At 45.6% G+C, this 20,034-nt stretch overlaps 5 protein-coding genes across 8 annotated transcripts in view; 2 read left to right on the plus strand and 3 right to left on the minus strand.

Annotated features, from left to right (window-relative positions):
* LOC131891312 (WD repeat and HMG-box DNA-binding protein 1-like) overlaps window positions 1–342 on the plus strand; it is a 4,853-nt gene extending 4,511 nt beyond the window's left edge. Inside the window, exon 6 of the mRNA XM_059240843.1 lies at window positions 120–342. Within this exon, the coding sequence (XP_059096826.1) occupies window positions 120–244 (125 nt within the window). The 3' untranslated portion in view covers window positions 245–342. The remainder of the gene's footprint in view (window positions 1–119) is intronic.
* The window catches only part of LOC131893358 (metalloendopeptidase OMA1, mitochondrial-like), a 14,134-nt gene extending 11,314 nt beyond the window's left edge, over window positions 1–2,820 (minus strand). Inside the window, exons 1-4 of the mRNA XM_059243355.1 lie at window positions 2,640–2,820; window positions 2,067–2,575; window positions 1,108–1,247; window positions 357–530 (exon numbers count right to left, since the gene is read on the minus strand). Coding sequence (XP_059099338.1) covers window positions 357–530; window positions 1,108–1,247; window positions 2,067–2,385 — 633 coding nt within the window. The 5' untranslated portion in view covers window positions 2,386–2,575; window positions 2,640–2,820. The remainder of the gene's footprint in view (window positions 1–356; window positions 531–1,107; window positions 1,248–2,066; window positions 2,576–2,639) is intronic.
* Window positions 2,821–2,889: 69 nt separating this feature from the next.
* Window positions 2,890–9,662, minus strand: LOC131891301 (telomerase-binding protein EST1A-like). Of its 2 annotated transcripts, none has more exons than XM_059240833.1 (2): window positions 9,574–9,662; window positions 2,890–8,816 (listed from the first exon to the last, which is right to left on the minus strand). In XM_059240833.1, the coding sequence occupies exon 2, from the start codon at window positions 8,716–8,718 to the stop codon at window positions 3,454–3,456; it is 5,265 nt and encodes a 1,754-aa protein (XP_059096816.1). In that variant the 5' UTR covers window positions 8,719–8,816; window positions 9,574–9,662; the 3' UTR covers window positions 2,890–3,453. The 2 variants fall into 2 exon arrangements, with proteins under 2 accessions (XP_059096816.1, XP_059096811.1); XM_059240828.1 differs by lacking the exon at window positions 9,574–9,662 and adding an exon at window positions 9,328–9,349.
* A 1,337-nt stretch (window positions 9,663–10,999) lies between these two features.
* On the plus strand, window positions 11,000–12,796 carry LOC131893079 (NADH dehydrogenase [ubiquinone] flavoprotein 2, mitochondrial-like). The gene is made up of 3 exons (XM_059243014.1): window positions 11,000–11,388; window positions 12,205–12,449; window positions 12,524–12,796. Exons 1-3 carry the CDS (start codon window positions 11,088–11,090, stop codon window positions 12,710–12,712), a joined length of 735 nt encoding a protein of 244 aa, XP_059098997.1. The 5' UTR covers window positions 11,000–11,087; the 3' UTR covers window positions 12,713–12,796.
* Window positions 12,793–19,656, minus strand: LOC131893078 (DNA ligase 1-like). Of its 3 annotated transcripts, XM_059243011.1 has the most exons (15): window positions 19,425–19,656; window positions 19,086–19,268; window positions 18,796–18,921; window positions 18,561–18,719; window positions 16,907–17,049; window positions 16,668–16,813; window positions 16,100–16,455; window positions 15,298–15,480; window positions 14,991–15,230; window positions 14,768–14,926; window positions 14,552–14,693; window positions 14,302–14,370; window positions 13,384–13,501; window positions 13,042–13,321; window positions 12,793–12,972 (listed from the first exon to the last, which is right to left on the minus strand). In XM_059243011.1, the coding sequence occupies exons 1-15, from the start codon at window positions 19,494–19,496 to the stop codon at window positions 12,970–12,972; spliced, it is 2,379 nt and encodes a 792-aa protein (XP_059098994.1). In that variant the 5' UTR covers window positions 19,497–19,656; the 3' UTR covers window positions 12,793–12,969. The 3 variants fall into 3 exon arrangements, with proteins under 3 accessions (XP_059098994.1, XP_059098996.1, XP_059098995.1); XM_059243013.1 differs by lacking the exon at window positions 19,086–19,268; XM_059243012.1 differs by lacking the exon at window positions 14,302–14,370 and having other exon boundaries at window positions 19,425–19,655.
* Window positions 19,657–20,034: the final 378 nt, after the last annotated feature.

Raw genomic sequence — 20,034 nt, forward strand, 5'->3', positions numbered from 1 at the left:
CCGAGTCCGGAATAGAAGACTCTGCCATCAATATCAGAGGTCTTGAGGTAATGTGTGCTTAAAAACAAGTGGCTGCACATGATATTAGTGCACATGATTATGGACGTTCTCTGTTTTTTAGATGTGGAAAGAACTTGACAAGGAGGAAAAAGAGAAGTACAAAAGCCCACGAGTTCCCAAGCGAAAAATGCCAGATCAACCCAGTTCCCTCTCCACTCCCGCCAGTAAAGTGCCAAAAATCTAGCTCAATTCACTTTCCCTTACGTAATCACGCGTGCACAGACTTCCTCAGCACGTTTGTAGTGTTTCAATGAAATAGACTTGAATGATGATTTCCCACGACTATCGGGTCTTACCGGTAAAACAAAGGCGTTCCTCTCTTTATCTTGAATAACGGTGACGGTCCAGTCTTTGCCATATATTTCTTGGTAGTCTTTGTTTGCTTTGAGGATTCGATTGGCCACGCCGGACACGCGGGCATAAGCCGGATGACGACCCGGTAAAAGATGACGCTCGTAAGTCTCGAGCAACTGCAAAAATAAAGGAGGAGACGTCGGGTAGTGATTAGCGCAGTTTGCTAGCTTGAGAGAGGCCCCTGGTTCGATTCTCCGCCACGGCTTTTTTCCATATGAAACTGTTAGATGCTAACCACACCCACATATGGAGAATCAACCTGATATGGATGCGACACTGCCTATCGGAAGGAGTTGAATAATGTGGCTCAGCCGTCCGACTCTAGCACCCACCAATAATGAAAAAAGCGTGGCAAAGGTTGGGCAAAGTTCATTATTACTATGAATACTTCATCAGGTAGAGTACTGGATTATTAGCCTTATTGGAGAGTTATCGGTATGATCAAGGAATGAACTATTTGCCAAGTCACCGGCAGTCTTTCAGAAAGTTAAAGATTAGATATGGATGAACCTGCAGAAATGTAACATCAATTAAATCATGTACGTGGTTGATGGCAAAGAAATATTGAAAATTATCAAAGATTTGTGTTTTGAACGTAGAGTGAGATAATAGTGACTTTAAGTTGGGCAGTACAATAAGGGCGTTTAGTTCTTATGCTCAGTAGCGCTTATTGACCTGTTAAGAGTCACTTACTTGCTCAAATTCAGAACGTGCGATCTTTTCGATTTGTTCCGGGCGTAAAGCCAGGAACCTCTTTCGACCCGTAATGGCACATGTCTCGATGTGCGCCTCATATTGGTACAGCAAAACAATGGTCGTTCCAGCTCCGAGACCTAGAAAAAAGTTGAGAAATAAAAATAAAACAACGAGGGTATAGGTTCTGTTTTTAAGAGCAGCTCCTTTCTTTTCCCATTTTGTAAGCACCTGTTTCGTTGTACTCAATGCTAGGGGGTAACAAGATCTACTAATCATTTGTAGTGATGTATGATTGACATTTTCTTATAACGAGTCCTGAGTAAAAAGTATTATGGTTTGAGAGCTGAATAACATTTCATTCTTTCGAGTTAAATATTGAATACTCACTCTGTAACTTAAAGCCTGGCACTTTTTCACAAAATTTTAATATTTTCGTTCTTATCACTACTCCACTACGATAATAGAGGATAATGTTACAAAATTGACAAAAGAATAGTTTTGCTAATACTTCATATTTAGAGAGGTATCATTTCGCTCTGTCTCATCATGAAAAGTCTCAATTACAAAAAAAGGCAAATTCTGTAAGAGCCGCAATGTGAAATAGAGTGGAATTGACGCAAAGAGATATCTTTCGTGATAATATCTTTAGGGTAAGATTTCGACAATTAAAAGCCAGAGTCTGTGTAAGTCTACTGTTTGTTAACTAGTCATTGGAAACTTACTTTCTACCCCAAAATTGGATGAAGAGCTATGAAAAAATTTTCCAACAAAGGCAACGTGTCGCCATTGATGATGCCTTTCGGGTTGAGTCAACGCCAGGCTCATGAGCGAGTGCCAAAACCAACAATTTCTTTATTTTATATTTCAAATCTTCTTGTTTAAACCTATTGCCTTAGAATGAACATACGAAAGCCCATTAGGTCCTCAAAGCATGCACTCTACATGCACCCATTTACCTCCAAGAATCATCCGACTCTTTTTTAGTTTGTCCAGGACCGCTATTCTTCTTTGATCGGGCAATTTTCGCCACCATATCCGAACCCGTCGGCCGAAGAGCGCTGCCGTGATCCTGGCAATTGGCTTGACCAGGCCCACCAAAATGGGCGGGAGGGCTGATTTGGCCTGGCTGGTGTGAACTTGAGCCGGTTTGGGAGCCATCAGCCGATTCGGCCTGCCTTTGGGGCGAAGAAGGGGATGAAGGCTCGAGGTTGCATTGGAGGAGGGCTTGAAACTTCCGCCAAAGCGACATGCCCGCCAGATTTGCGCGGCAAACATAACTGGTGGTTCTCAAAGCGTTTCTAACCAGATACTGATGGCGAACACGCCAATCAGCCAATGAGACCCCGCGTATTCGTTCACCAAGGTGGAGAGCGGGAACATGGACAGTTTCGCGAAGGGGAGGAGAAATGGCTTGGAAAAGAAGAAGGCGATCAAGCCCAGCCAGATGGGCCTTCGGTGGCAAACGCTGCAAAAGGCTCAAGGTTAATCAGATCTCTTCTAGGCCCGATCCTTTCGAAAAAAGAGTTTACTCTGAGGCTAGAGGGACCAAGATGGCAGGAGCAAATGAGACGGAAGGACGTTCGAAGAGCACCTTGACCAGGTCAGTATTAAAGATGGATGGATCTGGGAGTGTGAAGGAGAATCCCGAGAATCCCCTCATCCCTGTTTGACAATGGGTTCAGTGATTGAGTGATTGAGTGAGTGGTTGTAGTAGCTGTCCCGTTGTATCACATCGAGACTGGAACAGAAATAGAAGGAAAATGATCCCGTGTCATGAAGGAAGGCTTGGAAATCGTTTATTAAGTGGAAATCGCACATTACAATCCGTAGTTCAATCATTACCAAGGGTGATAAAGGGGTGGAGAAATGGTACATTAGCATTATATCATCGACTCGGAGTAGCAATGGTTTTAGTACGAATGCTCATTATTAGTGCAAAACCAGCAATGAAGACGGGGAAAATACACTAAAACGGGTTCGTTCTGCATGAATTTTGCCTCGCTTTTTCTTAGATGGATGAAAAAAGCCAATCGAGTGGCGTGTTGGGGGCGTGCTCCTGTAGTAAGAATATTGCGATGAAAAATGGTTTGATGGCCAGGACGATGCTTTGATTTGTTTGGGAGTTGACGAGGAATATTTACACTGCTTCTCTTCTTCCGGATTATTTTAGTGTTTGCTTAAATATCTGGTATATATAAAGGTTGGAATCAAGACGATAATCAAAGAATCACAGAACGAAGTATCGGGGAAGGGCTCCACATCGCCTCACAAGCAGGATATTTGAATTTTTTTTCTTGAAAAACACCACCCACTGGAGGCGTAGATAGATGGTAGTGGCTAGTACTAGGGGCCTTGACATGCCCAGCGGACAAAATCTCCCACTTTGTTGACTGGAATATCATGAAGATGGGATTTGAGTTTGAGGTTTCGGTCCTCGGTCAATAACACTACTTCTCGCTTGACAACTCGCATCTTGTCCGCACCTCCACTAGAAGATGATCCTCCTTCTCCGCCTCTGGATGCAATAGCAGAAATTGGTGCCAACTCTGAGAGAGAAAGACAGGTGTTGAGGATGAGATCGTCGTTGTTCTTCCCCTCGGTGTTGTCTTCCTCGTTGGCTACACCCATCGTGGATAGGGTGGTGCCTTTGGAAGTGACACATTTGATAGAAGGTTGGCGGTGGTCATGGAGGAACTGTAGAGCTCGTCGGGCGTTTTCGGACACCATCACGGCATGTCCGTGACTGGCGTACTTGTGAGGATGAGCTCCTTTGGCCAGACCCTCAAGTTCGGTCAGTACAACCAAGGGGACACGAATGCGGAACTGATTGGTGTTAGCTAGGTTCTTGATGTCGTTGAGGTGGTCCACAAAACAGTTGGTATCCGTCACGATGTATCGTGGACAGATTTCAAGAACCACGTTGACATGTTCGGCCAAAATTTCTCGTTGCATTCGTCGGGCTTCGCGCTCTTCGACTAATTTTCGCCGCTCGAGCTCGTTCTTCTTTTGTTTCAAGGCGCTCAACTGGCCTCCATCTTTTGTGTTGCTCAAGGTGGCATGTCGTTGCAGCGTACTGTCTTCATCACTGTAGGATTCTTCGAGAATATCTTCTTCGGATTCAATCATATGGGTCAGGTTAGCATTGGCCTTCTCTTGGGGACTTTTGGTCGTCTCGACCAGGGAGATGTGAGCGTTGTCGGGAAGCGACCATTTCAAGATGGGTGGCTCCAACCCTTCCAAGAAGTCGACGCAGAAGTTGATGGCATCAATGCGACGAACATCCTGGGCCAGGGGTAGAGGCAGGGACCGAGGTGCATAACGTCGGTAAAGCTCCCAAGTGAGACCACGGAACCAAGGGCTAAAATCACAAAGGAGGGCATCCTCGCCCAATCGAACCAACTCGAAAGAATCTCTGTCTGGGTGAATGTGGAATTGAGTTTCCTCTAGGAACGTAAGCAAAATAGGTTTCAAGACCGGCTTGAGTTTCTCCAAGTGAGTGGCCAATGCAGCCAGATGGGTGAATGGCTCATCGGCGACGATCGGGTACCACGTGTCGTTATTCCCCAAGAGCCAGTCGCACCAAACCTTAATGGCCGACAACAGATTGGGGAGATCGTCGTCCGGGAAGATGCATTGACTAGTTTCGTTGAGTGAAGGTCGAAAGCCTTCCAGGAGGTTATTTGAGCGCTCCACCAGGATCCCGAACATGTCGAACGCGAGCTGAAGAGCAGAGACCTGCATAGCTGAACGGTAGTTCTCCGAGTCGCCGCCCTTCATCTTGGTCTGTTCGATCACGAACATGTTCAAGGACATGATCTGCACCAGTCGCTTCGAGTCCAAGGGCAACGGGACTCGGGCAAGGAGTTCTCGAAATTCTTTTCGAAGCAGCTCCAATGCAATGCCAAACGTTTCCATGCTGATGTTGCTGTACAATTTCCCTATCAAATAGAGGAATGTGTTGTTAAAGCGCCGGTTGAGGTCCGAGGTTGATAACTCGCGCAAATCCTCATCATCTTCGTTGGTCTCGGGCGTGTCCAAGGCCGATGTGGTTCGGTGCAATCGCCGTCCACCTTCGGGCCGAATCCAGATCTCCTTTCTCAAGTGAGTGCCTTTGATCAGTTGATTGCCTTCCACTTCTTTTTGCGCTGCTCTGCGACGGGCTTCTTTGTCTTCCAGACGCTTGCGATCGTTGGCTTCCCACTTGCGTTTAATGTCTTCAAACATGACGGTGAGACTCTCTTGGCTGGATTGGAATGGATTCTTAGCCATGAGACAGCGCATGTTGTAGTAGACCGCCTCAAACTTGCGCTTTGTGTTGACGGCGAGAACGCCCAACTGGTTGAAAGGTCGACCATTCCGAGGCTCAATATTGCTGGCCTTTTGGTAATACTGACGGGCTTTGCCAAAGTTACTCGTCTCCTGGATCAGTTCGCGATATCGAGACAAGTCACCAAGACAAAGCAGACACTTTTGCACAGACATTAAGGCCAATTTGAAGTGCTTATCGTGGGAACGAGGCTCGAGGACGTCGTAGTATTGCTCCAAATGCAGCTTGTAGTGACTATCCAACACATCCAAAAGATGCGTGTAATATTCAATGCCTTCTTCCAGCAACTCATTGATGTTTGCTTCAAGTTTCCGTCTGAGATCCTCAGGTCCATCTTTGACACCCAATTTCATAAATTCCAAAAGTCGATAGAATGCAATCTTCCAGATGTGAAATTCCACATCATGAAAGGCACAGTATTGAAGGTCCGTCCGGATAAGGTGCTCCAGAGCAAGTTGAATGCTTTTGCGGAGTTTCTGCACCTCCGTATCCCAAAGATGACAGAGGCAGTAGTGTCCTTGCTTGAAGATCTCTTGCAGAGCAAAGTCGTTCTGAGCCATTCCCAACACCACCGGATAATGCTTAGTTTTGGGATCCGAGTCTTTGACGTCGTACCACTCGGGTTGGGGTTGCATTTTGGGCATAGGAACTCCCATCAAAGGGGGAGGGTGGCGATGAGGTTGTGAATGCGGATGGGGAAGATGGTGCTGAGGGGGAAGGTTGTGTTGTTGTTGTTGATGATGTTGTTGTTGTTGTGGCGGGTTTTGATGGTTGTGGGGGGCCATCTGAGGAGAAAAGGGAGGGGGTGCGAAATTCTCTTGAAAAGGATGTGAAGAAGCACCGCCATCACGCATTGGTCCTGAGCTAGAACCACCGCTGTTTCCTGGAGGGGGACGTCCGTGGGCATGGTTGGGCGCTGGGATGGGTTTGTTTGGGTTCTTGTGGTCGAACAGGAACTTTTGGTCTCTTTCTCCCCGATGCGAAAGAGAAGATTTACCTTGTCGGTTGGAGCTCGGTTCCATTTGGTATTGGATTTCCCGCTGTGGCACGCCTCGCCAGGCTGGATTTGAAGCCGCCGTTGAATGCTGGTTGTGGCCTCTGTTGTTGCTTGATTGATGGGGCTTCGATTGATTACTCGATGAAGAAGGTGCTTGTGTAGGAGGTAAACGAATGATTCCCCCACCTGATGGCCCAGATGAAGAGCTAGGTGCCGGAGGAACAGATCGGCTTGATTGCCTATCTAAGAGCGAGTTTTTCATCCTTATCTCGTCTTCGTCAACCTCGACACTCCAATCACTCATTTCAGAGTCCATGGACAGCAAAGGTGGACGAGAGGAGCCACTCTTGGGAACGTCAGCAGTGTCTCGATGAGAATTGGAGATCACAGAAATGTCCTCTTCCTCGTCTCCGGACGCTACTCGATCAGCATCCAAGGGAGAATGAGACTGGTTTTGTCCAGAAAAACGTTGTTGCGAGGCTGGCATCGATCGCACTTGGCCACGACCTTTCATGAATCTTGGAGGGACTTCTACCTTGGGCGGAACTTGACTATTGTGTGCCACTCTACCACCCCCACCTCGTCCCCCGCGCCCCGCTCCTCGACCTCCACCGCCACGATGGTCCTCCCAAGCCCCACCCTGTGCTCGGTAATTGTCTGAATGCTGATAACCACTAGGCTCACGGAAGTATCGATTACCCCAATCTGAAGGGGGGTGTTGCTCACTTTCGCTGAAACGCCGGCCTTTCTCCGTGCGACGGTTCAACGATCCGCCCTCTCGACCCCCACCACCGCCACCGCCACCGCCACGGTGGTGTACCACACCCATGGGACTTTGACTCCGTCTCGTGACCTGACGAGGGCTGGGGGATCTGGTGTATCTTTGCCTCTCGTACTGCGATGAATGTTGGTGATATTCATTCTTGCCCTGGCTATTCACTCCTCCACCACTTCGCTCACGATCAGCCTCTGGGTGTCCATGGTTAAAATCCCGGTGGGCGTGTTGTTGTTGTTGTTGTTGATGGTGGTGGTGATTGTGCTTCTGCTGTTGCTGTCTGTCTCGCAATCGAGGTGGAATCTGAGCCTCAAATTTCCTACTATTCTGACTCTGTTGATTGTGATCCCTGCGGAAGTCTTTTCGTTGTTGCTGATTGTGGTGGTTGGAACCTCGATCTCGATGGTCGCGATTCTCTCGTTGTAATTGCGTTGCGGGTTGGGCTGGTTGCTGTTCTTGCTCCGTCTGCTTCTTTCTTTTGTGCATGCTTCGATCTTCTTCAGAATTGGCCTTGGAGTCTCGGTTAGGCTCCGGTGTAGGCAAAACGGTCTCTTGAATTCCAGAAGCTCTCGAGGAGGGCTGAGAGGTCGCAGACTTTTCTCTCTGTCCACCCTGTTGAGATCCTTTCGCCGAGGGATTTTCGGTGAAACCGTTCTGTTGTGTGTGGTCGATTTCTTGGGATAAAGGTGGGTTTTGATGGTTGGCATTCCTACCCCGGGCTCGGCGATTTCCGTCTCGGTTTTTTGATTCGCGATTGTCTTTGGCTTTTCCACTTTTGTTTCTGGACGCCTTGGGCGGAGCCTCTTCTTTCGGCTGAGTGTCCGATGTCGAAGGTTTGTGGCTGGATGGCGCGACTGGATCATCATTTGAGGTAGGGATCACTTTTGAGGTCGGTCCATCTTGTTCAGGCTGGTCTGACCCCGGGGCATCCACTTTCTTAGGCACATAATGGGCCTGGTCAGGTTTCTTCTTCTTGGACTTGCCACCACGCCCGTGAGCCCCGCCACCACCACCACCACTATTGCCCCCGGAGTGAGCTGCTTGGGACGTCGAACTCGATCCTGGTTCAACGGGCGGATGAGTACCAGCCTCGGGGTGGGTGGAGACGGGATCAGGCTTAGCTGTACCTTTATCAACGGAATGCTGACCTCGACCTTTTCCCGACCTCTTCCCACTGGACGGAGGCTGTGTCTGAGCAGGAGCTGGCGTAGGAGCGGGCGCGCCATTTTCGGCATGAAAGCGTCCGTCTTCCTCTTCACCCTTGGGCGTGCTTTTGAAGGCACCCGGCTTGTAATGTTGCACATCGGGTCGTTTAGTTCGTTCTGCATGTCGATGATCCTCGTGAGAGCGGCCACTACCTCGCCCTCGGCCCCGTCCACGCGACGAATGGTGATGTGAGCTTCGGCCACCGCTACTCCCGGAAGAAGAAGGCGTACCTTCTTTAGCAGGCGGGTGAACGGGAGCGGAACTGACCGCCGGAGCGATCGGAGGCTGGGCCTCGCTCGACATGGGCAAAACGGACACGGCGTCCGGAGGACAAACGGGCCAATGACAGAATCCTGATGCGGGGAACGCGCGCTTGAGGATAGGTTGGCGGGCTATAGGCGCTGCAAAGAGAGAGCTGAGGCGTGAACACACGTGGGGCTTTGGACCCAAAGATCTACTGATTTTACTCGACTAGAGCGTCTTGTCATTGGCATTAGTTTTATGGCTGCTGAATCGGATTGTTTGTGAATGTGAACCATAAGCTGGATCAAAAGCTACTCGATCGAAAGTAGTCCACATTTGTCTATCAAGCCCTCTAGAGAGCACATTAGTGAGAATGATTCGAGTCTATTTCCTCGCACATTATCTGTATCTGCCTCTAATATGAATGTGTGCATGATTCAGCGTCTTTCCATTTCCACCTTTGATCCCATCAATACGAATGCTTTTGTGTTATAGCGAGGCAAATACTTTCTTTTCCCCCTTCTCCTCCAGCTTTCCACATCTCCTTCATTTGGTAATCTCGGTTACTTTGCACTAAGAAAACGGGCCTATCAACCGGTCCATCGCATCCCATCCATCTGGAAAAATGAACCCTTATCCAACGACAAAATAGAGCAACTGAATACCCACGTCTCATGGCTCGACCTCAGCATCACTAAATTTTCTTTAAATCATTCCGGTCGGTTGGGAAGCCAGAACTTCCCCCCGAGCTCATCTCCGATCAGGCTTTTCGCCACTGCTGATTAAAGAGGAGAGTCATAATGGCCTCTTTGGATAAGATTTAACCAACACGAGCGGTTCATAACCCGCATCCTTTTCTCCCATCCGGCCTCCAGGATGGCCTGGTAGTGGAATAGACTCGGAATGGGGGCTTACCTCGTAATAATGAGTCGATCTTAGAAAAGGGTCAAGTCGTTCGACTCCCTTTTTTTCGCCATTGAACTCAGCGTGACCAGGTCAAATTTAGTAACCCACCCATCAAGAGACGTTGGGTGGTAGGAAACCTTTCCATGGCCTGAGCTGATGCTAATAGTACAACTATGGGTAACGTATTGTATATATTACTAGGTATATGAAACATAAACTACCTCTACTTCTGCGGTTGGGAGACCTAGGCGCCACAAAAGGGGGAACCGTCCCCGGCCAGTCGAAAGCGAAGATTCGATGATTGGTAAAGTCAGAGTTGAGCCCATGAGTGTGTTTTCTTCCTAGTGATATTTTTAGAAATCTGCATGTCCATCATAGGTCTCGTTGAGCCCTTTTAGTGCTCGTAACGCCCCTCCTTGAGCGACTTATGAAACCCGTAGCAGTCACTCTACAGTTATTTTGTTCCGTCCACCGGCCCTCTCCCAGCAGGCAGTCCAACTATTTCCTCCGGCTGAAATGGCACACCTATTTTCCATTTAGGCTGATCTTGATTGATCGTACATTGGCGGAAGAGGCGGAAAGGCCACGATTTGACAACATTGTCATTGAGGGGTGCCAGGTTATTTAAAAAGGTCGTTGAAAGAGGAGACACAATTGGATAAAAATTCCATCAATTACGAACAAAGACTGGGGGCTTTGTGGTACGATTCTATTGGCACTAATAGAAGGACAACGTGGGCAAGGCAAAAATGTAGAGCATTCACGATCTTCCTCGTGGTTTTGTCTTGCTTCCTCTGACGATATTAAATAACCGAGGGAAACCGAGTGCACATGTGTATGTGCACTCACTCCGATGTTCGTAGCGATTGATTGTAATGGTAGGATAACTGGGACTTTGTTAGTAATACAAGTCCATTTCTTACCCTGAAATGGACATATAAATAATACAAAAAATTAACATGACCCTTACTTACCACAGAAAAGAGGCGTAATTAAGAAAGGTTAAACATCTACAAAAAATTATGTTAAACTCATATTTTGCTAAAGGCATTTCATTTGTGATGAAATCCATGCCCAGATTTGAAATCGTAAGAAATAAAGGAAAAAACAAAGGCATGATTAACGACAAATAAGTTCCAAAATCCCGAAGATGGGTCATCACTTGAACTTGGAAAAAGCAAGTGGTTTTCAGTTGGTGTACTTCTAAGAGATATGATTGTTCAACCGTACCATAAGCTCAAAATCCCCAGCATAAGAAATTTGTAATTCAACTAAGCTAAGCATTCTGGCGAAGGATTATTTGCGGCGCACTTTTGTAAATTTAGCAGTTTGCCAATTTCTAAAATGAATGTATTTGTGATTGAAGGAAGGCCTGTGTCGCTTCAATTTCTTTATTCTTTGGGATACAAACTTCGTGGCCACTCTGATTGGTGTGGATTTTGAGCTGCTGTTCGTTCGTTCATCTGTTTTCATTGACGTCAACCAGAGACATTTTAGAGTGGACTGTGGAGTGTACATTCGACATGTTTTTGAAGTCACTAAGCCGTGTCAATTGGGCCAGTTCCCTACGTGGCGTGTCCACCACTGCGGCTCGTGCGGGTGGAGGTGGGCCAGGCAATTTCATTCATCGCGACACGCCCCAGAACAATGAAGAGACGCCATTCACGTTTAACGACGAGAACAAATCGCGGGTGGAGGCCATCATGTCTATCTATCCGGAAGGCCACAAGCGAGCGGCCGTGATTCCCTTGCTAGATTTGGCTCAGCGGCAAAATAACGGATGGCTGCCCATTGCGGCCATGCATCACGTTGCCGAGGTCATTGGTAAGACTCCAAAATGCCCTAAATCTGAGAACCGGCCAGTTTGAAAAGGGTCCGATGTCTGAGAGTCGGAGAAACTACTAGGTTTTCCAAAAATATCAAGTTTATTGATTTGGTCCGATTGGTAGGCCATTCTGGCCCATTTGCGGCAAGTTGGATAGTTCACAATTTTAATCTGCAGGATTTCTGGAGTGAAGTCAACAATGAGTATTCGGTCAATGCTTAAGCTACTCGTTGCATCTACGTCTAATTTTGGCAATCTTGGCCTACGGCTACCTTTCCCCTCTTAAAAAGGAGTCAAGATTGTGAAAAAGTTCATCTTCACTTCCGTAAATATTTCGTCTTCCCTCACCAGTTTATTCTTCACCAAAATAGATCCAAACCCGATGTATTTGTACGATGTACTAAGCAGAGACGACCCAATGCTAAATGTAAATAATTACGGATGCAAACCTGCACTTCCCATGCCCCCGTTTCAAACCAATAAACATGATACAAATGAGACCATGCTAGAAACTTTCCTTCGAAAAGTGATTGTTAGCCATGATTAGCTTGGCCAAAACAAGATGGCCTATTTGCGATTTGCGGGACTAGAGTTCCCTACAGGACTTGAGTCTAGATAAAAGTTGAAGTGAAAAGACTCGCTCGTGTCCGTCTTTGACCAAACTGATTAGTAGAAGCCTCTGAACTTGATATTTGATTGCAATTGTTTCAAGGGTGGTATTCCAAGTTGAAATCCTTCATTTGATTGAAAAGAGAATATGTTCCATAGTTTAATATTTGGATTGTTCAATAATCAATGATACTTTCACTCCACAGGAATGCCTCGCATGCGAGTCTACGAGGTGGCCACTTTCTACACCATGTTCAATAGGAATCCTGTGGGCAAATATCACGTTCAGGTGTGCACCACCACGCCCTGTTGGTTGCGTGGATCCGACGAGATCGTGGCAAAGTGCAAAGAAAACATGGGGGTCAATGTGGGCGGGACGAGCAAGGATAACATGTTCACTTTGTCCGAGGTCGAATGCTTGGGTGCTTGTGTCAATGCTCCAATGGTCCAGGTAAGGTGCATTTTTCGGGGTTTCCTGGTAAGACCGTTGTGAAAACAAGCCAATGGCTCAACTTCTCATTCAAGATTAATGACAATTATTATGAAGACCTGACCGAGAAGGACATGGACGAGATTTTGAATGATCTGAAGCAAGGCAAAAACCCACCCAAGGGTCCAAGAAGTGGTCGATATGCGGCGGAACCATTTGGAAAGCTCACTTCTCTCTCGGAAGAGCCCAAAGGACCCGGATTTGGGTGCAGAGCTGACTTGTAAATACATATATATGTATAATCGGTCCATATAATTAATATCCATACCGTTCATCCAGATCCAATAAACTTATCAGCTGAACGTTCAGTATTTGAGGGTATTTATTCGTACAATATCGTATATACAAAGACAACAAAGGAAGTAATGTGTGGTCCAAGCGGTGGACATGATCCCCTCATTGGTTAAACAAGCTCCATGCGTTCAGCCTGATTAACCATCCGAAAGGGACGACGGATTGACACGGGTATCACACGACGATTTTACTGAAATAAACAAAGATAGCAAACAGATTAGTACATTCAATTGATCCACATGTCGGATGGTCACACCACCTTGAATCTTTTCGGTCTGAATTTGGGCGATTGGGCTTGGGAATTGCGCTCGGCCTCCTCACGCAATTGAAGAGCCTCGAAGCGTTTCTTCAGATGCGAGGCCGTGTCCAAGCTGGATCCATTCTCGTCGGTGAGTTTCATTTGTCGCTCCTGTTCCTTGGCATCCTGACTTTGCTCCCATTCTTCAAATTTGGCGCGCAATGCCTTGGCCCTCTGAGTGGCCCGAATAGCGCGCAAAGTTTCGTCTTCGTCGACGTCCGAATCAGAGTACTCAGAGTCCCTGCCATGCATATAAAATTGATTCATGTAACAGTCGGAGGCAGCCAAAAAAACATCACTTACGAGTACGAATCGGTGTAAGAATCCGAGTCGGAATAATCGCTGTCGGAATAGTCGCTCTCCGACTCGCTGCCCAATTTTCTAGGTGGAGTAAACCTTTTCAGAGGCCGTTTCTCTCCCACTGAAAAAAAAAATCAAACGAAATATATATGATCTAGCCAGCTATCAATGTACTACCTAAAAGTTTTTATCGGATGGTCCTTGCTTGAACGTCAGGTGGCAGGACAAATTGCAAGTGACTTGAAAGGATATGGACGGACGACAACACGTGGAATGCTGACTAGGTTTCGTGAATGATTAGGTAAATCAGGGGAATTCGGTTGCATGTTTGTCAGAACTCGAATGAATAGCCACAAAACCTTGTCAGTTTCACTTGCTCCACCAAATTGATTGTGATAAATTTGAAGATATAAAGCATCAATACACAGAAAAGGAACATTGACAATAATTGTGGTGAATAATAATAATGATAATAATAATAATAATAACAGTAGTAGCAATGATTATGGCACTAATTGTGGGTTAGCTTGGTTAGCAATTTCTTGTACTCGGGTCTCGTCCCTAAAAGACCATTTTGAGGTAAAATCAGAGTCAACATATGAGGACATTTCTTCGTGATTGAGGAATTCACTCATCAATAAAGTCTCACGAATGCCGAATCAAAGCTTATTTAGCCTTTTTATGGAGCTTAGCGCGTTGATTTTTTTTAATGTTTTCGAGTAATAAATGCCAAGTGAATGATTATTCGTCACAGAGGGAAACCATCTATTCTGAAAACTTTCAGGTGGAATTACTCTCGTCCATGGAATATGAGGAGCCTTCAAAAGTTGGTATCAAGTCGTGAGACTCTATTGTGTGCGGATTGTAGTGTCGGAGGGTAATGGTAACGGATTCAGTTTTGGGGACTCCCTGCAAACTTACCCCCTGGTAATCGACCTAGAAAACCCAGGTCTGTCATAATCGGTTTATCTGGATCATCGCATTTTGACACTGAAATACAGATAAATTAATTATCCCTGTTTTACAGGGAATGGGGGAACAGTTTAGAAGCCTCTCAACAATCAGGGATTGGCCAGAAATCTTTTGAGTGTCCCTTTTGGCTAACGATATGATTATTGAGCGAGGTTAGTGATTATGGTAGCCAAAGTAACCAATTGCCCATGATCCTCACCATCATCTTCGCCGTTCAGCACTTTCTCCTCCATTTCCTTGAATTTCTTTAGGATGCTAGCCGCTTTGCAATCCCGTCTCGCAATATCCCTTTCTGTCAAGTGACGACGTCTCTCCTCGATATCCTCACTATTGGGCTCAGCCTAATCATGAAATAATGGATGGATGTCATTCAATAACCAAGCTATTTAGCAAGCGAGAATGCTGACTCTTTTACCTCGACCTCCTCTCCATCTCGGGAGGGTGATATGCGAAATTGTTTCTTTTTGGGTTTCCCGGGTTCTTTGTCTTTGTAGTTCTCAAAAAAGGAGAACCGGTTGGACAACGAGGCCAACTCCATGTCAGCTGGGGCTCCTCCTTCTTCGCCATTGGATTTCTAAGAATGAGATTCAGCTTGATTGGAAACTAGGGCTTTAGTAGTAGTAATCAAAAGCCCTTACATCTTTGAACTTCCCGACCAAGAGTTTGGGCTCGTGAGCCGCCTTGGATGGATCTTCCAACTCGCCCTTTTCCATTTTCTTGAAGTACTCCTTCTGGTCACGCTTGGTTTTTCTCATCTGTTCAAGCTCGTGATTTTTCTCCTTGATGGTCTTGTCGGCGTTGGTCAAACTGCCTTCTGGAACCTCGCCCTTGTCGAACATTTCCCGAAACTTCTTGGCGTTGGCGCTCCTGACGTCCACCTAAGAAATATATCTTCTTCAAGCAAAATGAGGATGCCAAAACCACTTGGGGAAGTAATAGCTCTACCTTGGTCTTCTTTATTTTATTGGCCGATGAATTCAACAGATCCTCGAACTGGTCCAATACATTATCCTTATTCCCAGACATGAGGGACTCCCTCAGTTCCTTCAATTCCAGTCTCTTCTGCTCCGCCTTTTTGTCTCGTCGATCTTGAGCGGAGTCGCTGAACATCATCTCGGCCTTATGTGTCTGAAAACGAATCTCACCTTGAAGTTTTTGGACAACATGAGCTAGTTTGGAAACAGGTTATATTTTAGCATCGTCTGTGGGACCTGAGGTTTTGGTTTGTCTTTTCGAACTTGGACATCATAAAAAATCGCACACAATATCAGTTCGATTGCTTTATGGGATTGGCCCGAAGAAACAATGACTGCAACTGTTGTGGTCTCATTTTAAGGCCAAGGTTTGCTAACAAGAAAGTTCGAGGTAGAGCGTATTGCTTTGAAAAGGAACTTTCACGCCGAATTTTTTAAACGTAACTTCCATGTATGCATTGCTCCACATATCCCCACATTTTTTTTCGTATAGGGCCTGCAAAAGCCTCTGCTTCATACCACAATGCCAAAGAAGCAACATATTTGAAGACCTTATAGCGCACTTTCTGTACTTGTGTTGTTTCCAAACAAGCGACACCTATTTTTGGAAAGCGACAACATTAGAAAAAAAATTCTAATGAGTATTTACTAATAAAGCAAAAAACCTTAACTCGATTTGTCAATTCTATAAAATAAAAATCCTAGTTTTGACTCAATTCTGTACACGATACGCACCTGATACACAAAAGCCCCTTTTCATCATTTTACTGTACCTTCTTCTCCATTTCGGACATGCCGTATTCTTCTGGATCAACTTCCTCCTCTGGATCGTCTGGCATCTCTTCGTCAATTTCAGCCAGAAGGTCATCCAGGTCCTCGCCCTCTTGCAGCCGCTTGAGTTTTTCCATGATGCCATACCGATCCGTGGAGATTCGAGGCATTAGTTCAGCCTCTTCCGACCCTCCTTTCTCAAACATTTTGAATTTGGAGCCCACATCCAGATCCTCGAGACCATTGTACTTGGTCTCCCGCTCTGTGGCACTGGATCTGATCACATCATCGCCAAGATCAATGGGTTCATTTTCTCTGACAATGGTCTCCATTTTTCTCTCTTGTTCGCGATGGCGCTCTAAAAAGAAAACATGGGCGCTTTTAAGATTGTGGGCCTGTCCCGTTTTACCGGGTAGACCTAGTGTCCAAGAAATTTCGATCACATATTCTGGCTCAACACACCAAATAAATTGATCTGTAGTCCAAGTTCTAAGAGTAGGTTAGATTATTAGAAAAACAATGCTTTTCATTAGAAATGACCCTGTAATGATAATATGAGACGGAATTTACCGATGGCATCTTCATTTTTGGATCGTCTTCCCAAAGGCTTGGCTTTGACCTCAATAATGTCATCCTTAACCACCTTAGGCTGGAACAGTTCTCGGTGATGGGGTTTGCAGTAAATCACACCCTCGTGGCTCATGTAGGTATCAAGGCTGAAATTGAGTCATGAGTCATACATACATTACATTCATACATTAGGACCACGCAACAAAGAACAATACTAATTGGCAACAATTAAAGCTTACGTCAGAATCTTGTTGCATTGTTTACATCGGAAGCAGTTCTTGTGCCACCAGGATTTTTCGGCCACCAATCGCTCTACAACGTAAGGTTCTTTACCACAAATCTTGCAGACAGTGTTGATCTTAGGAGGTGGGGGTGCGGGTTTCTGTAATGAGTCAGGTCTCTCTAATGAGTGGCCTCTTAATCAACGGGTGAGAGGGGATTTTCCCATCTGACAGTCAAACTTTGCTCCTTTTGGCGATTGGCCAATGGTGTGACAATCTATCTAGATTAGACTTCACCGAATTCCCTCATCGTTAGTCTTGGCAAAAGAACATCACCAACTCTCATAGAAAACTTATCAAATCTTGCAAGGAGGAAATTCCGTAAACTGATGACAAAAAATAATAATAATTAAGCAAGGAGTCTCTTACTGTATGCTTGATGGCGCGTCAAAATATTTGCAATCGATCAGATTATATTTTAAAAATGTGGTTTTTCTTTTGAATTATTGATGGTTAATAATTCAAGTGCTGTGCCTTAACATTGACGTTCATCAATGTCTATTAAGTACAGTTCTAGATATCCTAAAGCCTATGGTTTATCTGGTGTATTTATAACATGCAGGAAACATGAATTGCAAATCATTTTTGGGGATTTTTCCCTTGAAATAAAGGTTCCAATGCCAGAATCCTTTGCTAAACTCTGAACTCTTTACGATTGTTTGTTCGCACCTAGAGTTCTCAAAAGCTTGAGGAATGATATTTCTTCAAAAGTGTTCTCAAAGCCATGAAAAATCTAGTAACAACAATAGGATAGGAGAAACCGTCTTTTATTAAACATAAATGACAAGGTCTCCAGTAATTTACGAATTTCAACCATGAGCCTAGGTCTTTTGTTCCAAATTTCGATCGGGTATCTACAAATTCTTCGGTGCCAAATACTAATGCATCAAAGTCTCATTTCTCAGCCGGCATTTGGCCCAATTTCCTCGTTGCATTGAAGCTAGCCAACTCTCCCGATGATATGATAATACTCAGCTTTCAGTTTACCCACGTGAAACAAGGCTTACAAAAGCAGATGGATAGAATAGGACGACGAGTTTGTCGAGCATGAAGCAAGAAAAGCAAAGTTCGGCCAGCCAGGAATGTTCTGGGCCAAATGTTACACACCTTCAACACAAAACCTCGGTCCAAAGTTCACGTGTGTGGAAATTGAAGCCAAGGACTGGAACAATTGTCAAATCTCTCCTACTTGAAAGGTAACTTCGGTAGCTTTCACCCCATTGACAATGACGTTTTAGATTTTTGAGTGATGTTAATTTAGGGTGCCGCCTTATAGGTAATACATGTGCCAGTTTTAGCCAGGCCAAACTACTCCCTGTTTACCTAGTAAATGCTGATTGTTTCTATGGGATGCTCAGCAATGATGTTTTGTTTTTTCAGTGCCGACATTTCCTCACTGCCATTCCCATCCCCTCTTTCATTTTCCTCATCATCACCCTTAATATTTACGATTTACGCCAAGATTGCTTGAGAATGATCCATTTGGACCTCCATTGCACGCTCAGTGATGTTACCCCCCTCTCCCTGATTTGGAATCAAGGCATCCGTTGAAATTGGCGCAATCATGCAATGTTGCAGCCATTGAACATGGGAACAGGAATGGCCATCTTACCCCTTTGCCAGATCTGGATCTGCTGGAAGAGGAACCGCCATTGAGACTCTTTTCCAATTGTTTGGCAATGCTGGCGGGATCCTTGGAACGGACGTGGATCTTCCGCCGGTGACTTTTCTCGCGGCTAGAATCGGTGGGCTTTCCAGTGTTAAATGCTTCCTGAAAGCCAAAGTCATCATTTATTACACCCTTGAGTCTCTCGAAGGGAATGTTCGGGAGAGTGGGGATTACTCACAAACTTCTCGATATGTCTAGACTTTTTATGCTTTTTGTGATGTTTCCGTTTCTCCCCATTCTCTCCACTCTCTTCATTTCGCTCTTTGCGGGACTTTTTCTCCCCAGATCCGTTGGCTGTGGAGGCCTGGAAGGCAAAATCTGAGCATCAAATTGTCGCTTCAAAACACGTTCAAGGGGGGTTATAAAATGATGTGAAAATTAATCGGGCCCCTCGGTCTCTTGGGAGGGCTCTGAGAGAGACATGGTGGAACAACACTAAGATGAACTGACTACTCAAGATGGCTTTACTTGAAGGGTCGTCGGGGTCGCCGGATTTGGGGTCGCGTGAGGGTCACTGGCAAGCTCGTTGGTATTGGACGGAGAATTGTCTTCATTGGACTCTAGACTGATTTGCTTGGTGATAACTTTATCCACGGCTTCATCCTCACTTTCGGTTTCTTCGTCGTACTCGGACACTTCCTCGTATTCGTACTATTGAAATGGTTTTAATGTCAAAACAAAATTGCTCATTGTTTGTTTGACCACGGAAGAAAATGTTCCCCAAATAACTCGAGAGGCTTGCAGCCATGTCGAAAGTATTGGAAAGGTTAGATTGAATGGGGATAAATGTTATAGATATAAGGCTACCTCTTCGTCATCCTCTTCCTCTTCTTCGTCCTCTTCCAAAATGGTTTTGTTTCCTTTCTCCAAATCTGCCATGATGATGTCACGAAATGTCGAAAAAATGGGAGCTCAAAACAAGCCGTTCACTTGTGCCACCTTCTAAATGAGATCTTCACTCCGTTTTGAAAGCCGAAATCGCGAGGCCAGCGGCGGCGAGCGAGATTTGTATGCCTTCCCTACCTTTCTGCCTTCCCTCCTTGTGCTCTGAGATGACTAATCCCAATGAAGAAATGCTAAATTTATCCCCGTTCTTTCCCCATCCATCGAATTTCCTTTGCCCTACTCCTTGTATGTAGAAAATTCGGTGTGCATACGGACAGGCTTGGCAGGGGAAATATTTTTTCCCCCGTCTGCTCCCCAGAACCGCATCACAGGTGGGCAATTTGCCAAAGTCAAGCTACCTACTATGCCAAGGTGGAACAAATACAGGGATTACTTGGAATCGGCACACAATGTGGTCAAAGTTTTACATACGTCACCTTTCTTAGAAGTCGAAATCATAAAAAGAATAAAAAAGAAGAGAGATTTTATGCCATGATCCCTGTATGTATACACACTTATTGTTTTCTTCCAA

This window comes from Tigriopus californicus, chromosome 2 (assembly GCF_007210705.1).
Source record: "Tigriopus californicus strain San Diego chromosome 2, Tcal_SD_v2.1, whole genome shotgun sequence".
Lineage (NCBI taxonomy): Eukaryota > Metazoa > Arthropoda > Copepoda > Harpacticoida > Harpacticidae > Tigriopus > Tigriopus californicus.

Coding starts and splice junctions, on each gene's coding strand:
- LOC131893079 (XM_059243014.1), top strand. CDS start 11,088: ATGTTTTTGAAGTCACTAAGCCGTGTCAATTGGGCCAGTTCCCTACGT. Junction 11,389..12,204: donor TCACGTTGCCGAGGTCATTG/GTAAGACTCCAA, acceptor TTCACTCCACAG/GAATGCCTCGCATGCGAGTC. Junction 12,450..12,523: donor TCAATGCTCCAATGGTCCAG/GTAAGGTGCATT, acceptor TTCTCATTCAAG/ATTAATGACAATTATTATGA.
- LOC131893078 (XM_059243011.1), bottom strand. CDS start 19,496: ATGGCAGATTTGGAGAAAGGAAACAAAACCATTTTGGAAGAGGACGAA. Junction 16,456..16,667: donor CAAAAATGAAGATGCCATCG/GTAAATTCCGTC, acceptor TTTTCTTTTTAG/AGCGCCATCGCGAACAAGAG. Junction 14,927..14,990: donor TGGTCGGGAAGTTCAAAGAT/GTAAGGGCTTTT, acceptor TCTCATTCTTAG/AAATCCAATGGCGAAGAAGG.